Source organism: Dreissena polymorpha, chromosome 4 (assembly GCF_020536995.1).
Source record: "Dreissena polymorpha isolate Duluth1 chromosome 4, UMN_Dpol_1.0, whole genome shotgun sequence".
Lineage (NCBI taxonomy): Eukaryota > Metazoa > Mollusca > Bivalvia > Myida > Dreissenidae > Dreissena > Dreissena polymorpha.
The window spans coordinates 132,986,319-132,989,528 of NC_068358.1; the positions used below are offsets into that span (position 1 = coordinate 132,986,319).

Genomic DNA, 3,210 nt, shown 5'->3' on the forward strand with positions numbered 1-3,210 from the left:
AATTTCATGGCTATTCTGAAATTGAATGCAGAATCCGACCCTGTTCTGGATAACCACCTGAAACATGGCAAAGAAAATGCAAAATAATTATACAAGTCCAAACATCCAAAATGAGTTGATTGGATTATGTGATGATTACGTACGTCAGAGAATCATTTCCCGTTGCAAAAATGTAGAATATTTTGCAATAATGGCCGATGAATGCACCGACTGTTCAACAAAGGAACAACTATCAATATGCCTACGTTTTCTGGAACTAAAAGAGGGGAAATATGAGCTACATGAGGAATTATTGGATTTGTAACGTGCAGTTCAATAAGAGGAGTGGTTTTTGCGAATATCATATTGCAACATCTGCAGGACTGTGGACTTGTGTTTTTATTATTATTTTAAGAATTGTTTTTAATGAGATATCAATACTGCTCGAGCAGCTGGAGTTTCACTTCTTTATATTGCATTGCACAACAGTTTGATGTGTGCTGCGTGGATGCAGTAGCGTGTATCCCCGTACATATCTTCGATGTTGTTATATTTTCAGCCGTCAGAGGCTGGTGGCGGTATTGTGTTTTTATTATTATGTTAAGATTTTTTTTTTAATAAGAATTCAATACTGCTCCAGCAGCTGGAGTTTCACTTCTTTATATTGACATTATGAAACTTCGAGGCCAATGCTATGACGGCGCAAGCAATATGTCCGGCAGGTATAATGGCGTACAAGCATTAATTCGAGAACGTGTTTCTCTTGCAACGTATGTTCATTGCAAATCGCATTGTCTGAACCTAGCTTTAGTCCATACATGTAAACTCCAGTGTGCACGGACCATGATGCAAATCGTTCAGGGTATTGGATTTGTCTTCTCCTACTCCGCAAAACGATTAGAAGCGTTCACCTCCGAGCTGTCAGAAGATCAAGTAACACGTGAACAAATGGAAGGTCGTCAGAAGCTGAAGACGCTCTGTGAAACACGTTGGATGAGCCGGGCAGAAGCACTGACGACGTTCGTAAAGGCTTTCAGTGTTGTGATCCATGCCCTCGAACATCCTGAGAATGATGGTGACGTGAAAGCTGGGGAACATGTACGGGCTATACTGAGATTTGAGTTCATCCTCACTCTTGACACTTGTGACCACGTACTCAGCTCTCTCGTTGGACTAACAGCAATACTGCAATAGGTTTGTTTCTAGCTCAAGTGTTCGAAACATTGTTTAGCCTTCTCCTTTGAGGCCTACTCGACCCCGTCGTCGCGTTGTACAATACAAATCTTTTTGATATATTTGGTTTCAAACTTGGAATTCTTCTTCGTCGTCATAAACGTGATTACTCTCAAAGGTCTGGTTACACAGTCAATCAGAGTTTCACTTTTATTATAAGCAATATAACTCTTTTCGTATCTAACGAATCTAATGTAGAAATTCAAATATAATTATTCGACAATATACGCGTTTATACTCATTGAAATTAGTTTTATAGGAATGTATTGACTGATTAAATTTCTATATTGATTGATTAGCATTGAATAAAAAAAAATATCATTTTCCCACCGCCATAAGACAACAATTTGATATTCGATTTCAGGTCGACATGGACTTGATAGAGGCTGTGCGAGAAGCTGGAGTTATAACAAGCATTCTTCGTGCTGAGCTACAAGATGATGCGGTGTTTGATGCGCTCTTCGAGAAAGCTGTAAATATAGCGGCCGAATTCAATGTAAGTTTCCAAAATACTATATGCTTATATGACAGAGATATAATTAGAATGTAGAATAGTTAAAACAACAAATTCATCAAACAAAATCCGAACTAGTGATACCATTCTATCAAATCAATAGATAAGTGTTCAGTGCATAAAACATACCCTTAGTCGATTTTTATTTTGTATAGCGTGCCTTTTATCCCGGCTTCAATCAGATTGACAATTTAGGACAACTTTTATAAAGTCCATTTGTGTATGAGTCTATCTATGATCTATGGACATAAAAAAGTAATTTCACACGTTAACAGTAAACGATTTAATCTTAGATCCATGCAAGTGTACCTCGTCAAAATCCCAATCAGCGGAACAGGGCAAACTACGCTATACGAGATCCGTTGACATACTGGCGGATTGCCTTGTTCAACGTCTTTGTCGATCACCTTGTTGGAGAGATCACAGAAAGGGTGCTCATCAACCAGGAAAGGTTCTGTGCGCAGCTACTTCTGTCAACAAGGTTGGATAACCTGAATGATGAACAGATGAATCAAATCTACACGAGTTATGAAAGCGACATAGACTCGACTAGAGATGCATTTGCGGGCGAAGTTTGGCGCTGGAAGGTACGGTGGAACAACAACGTTCAGAAGCCAGACACTCTTATCGATACTCTGGATGTTACACCAAAGGCAGCATACCCGGCTATACACCGTGTACTAGCAATCCTGCTCACAATGCCAGCTACCTCAGCCTCGTGTGAGCGTTCCTTCAGTTCTATGCGACGTATCAAATCGCACATGAGAAGCACCAAGTCTGGCGAAAGGCTGTCTGATTTAGGACTCCTACACATTCACAGAGAAACGGATGTTTCGATCGATGAAATCATCAACACATTTGCCTGGGTTAAGTGTAGAATTATTGATTTTATGTAATTGATGCACTTGTTTGAACAATAAGTGTAATAGAACGACTATGAGTAAGTTTTACACTCAACACAAATTTGTTCTCTGGTATAAAGATAATACTGTAAAATTTAGTTCCCTGACATTGAGATAAAAAAGTAAAATATTTAAGAAAATAGGCCAAAGTATTATATTTTCTTATCTAATTATTTGTCTAGATATTCTTTAAATCTCACCACAGGCGTTATAGGATTTAAAAAAATTCAGGGGGAGGACCACCGGTCCCCCCGTTTTTATGTACCATAAGCGGGCCTACAACTCAAAAAATGCTAGCTACGCCCCTGTCTACGGGCCTGTGCTTGTAACTAATATTGTTTAACACAGTCTGGAATAAATATGGTTAAACCATATTCCCGCGCTTTTATTCGACTTCAAAGATATACTCCAGACACGTATCAATTTCAACATAAATATTTAACATAAAAACCATTTTGATGCTATTTTTTAAACGCGCGAACATGCACGTTATTTAATAAGCGGTAAGGATTAAGTAGAATAACAATTTATCACATGCTATACCCTGTTTCCCATGTAATACAGCCATTACATATTTTTGTT

General features: G+C 38.4%; 1 protein-coding gene across 1 annotated transcript; it reads left to right on the forward strand.

The window, feature by feature from the left end:
* Nucleotides 1–822: 822 nt before the first annotated feature.
* LOC127878802 (uncharacterized) lies at nt 823–2,622 on the forward strand. The gene is made up of 3 exons (XM_052425330.1): nt 823–1,131; nt 1,577–1,708; nt 2,020–2,622. The coding sequence occupies exons 1-3, from the start codon at nt 823–825 to the stop codon at nt 2,620–2,622; spliced, it is 1,044 nt and encodes a 347-aa protein (XP_052281290.1).
* The last annotated feature ends 588 nt before the right edge of the window (nt 2,623–3,210 follow it).

Coding starts and splice junctions, on each gene's coding strand:
- LOC127878802 (XM_052425330.1), top strand. CDS start 823: ATGATGCAAATCGTTCAGGGTATTGGATTTGTCTTCTCCTACTCCGCA. Junction 1,132..1,576: donor CTCTTGACACTTGTGACCAC/GTACTCAGCTCT, acceptor ATTCGATTTCAG/GTCGACATGGACTTGATAGA. Junction 1,709..2,019: donor ATATAGCGGCCGAATTCAAT/GTAAGTTTCCAA, acceptor ATTTAATCTTAG/ATCCATGCAAGTGTACCTCG.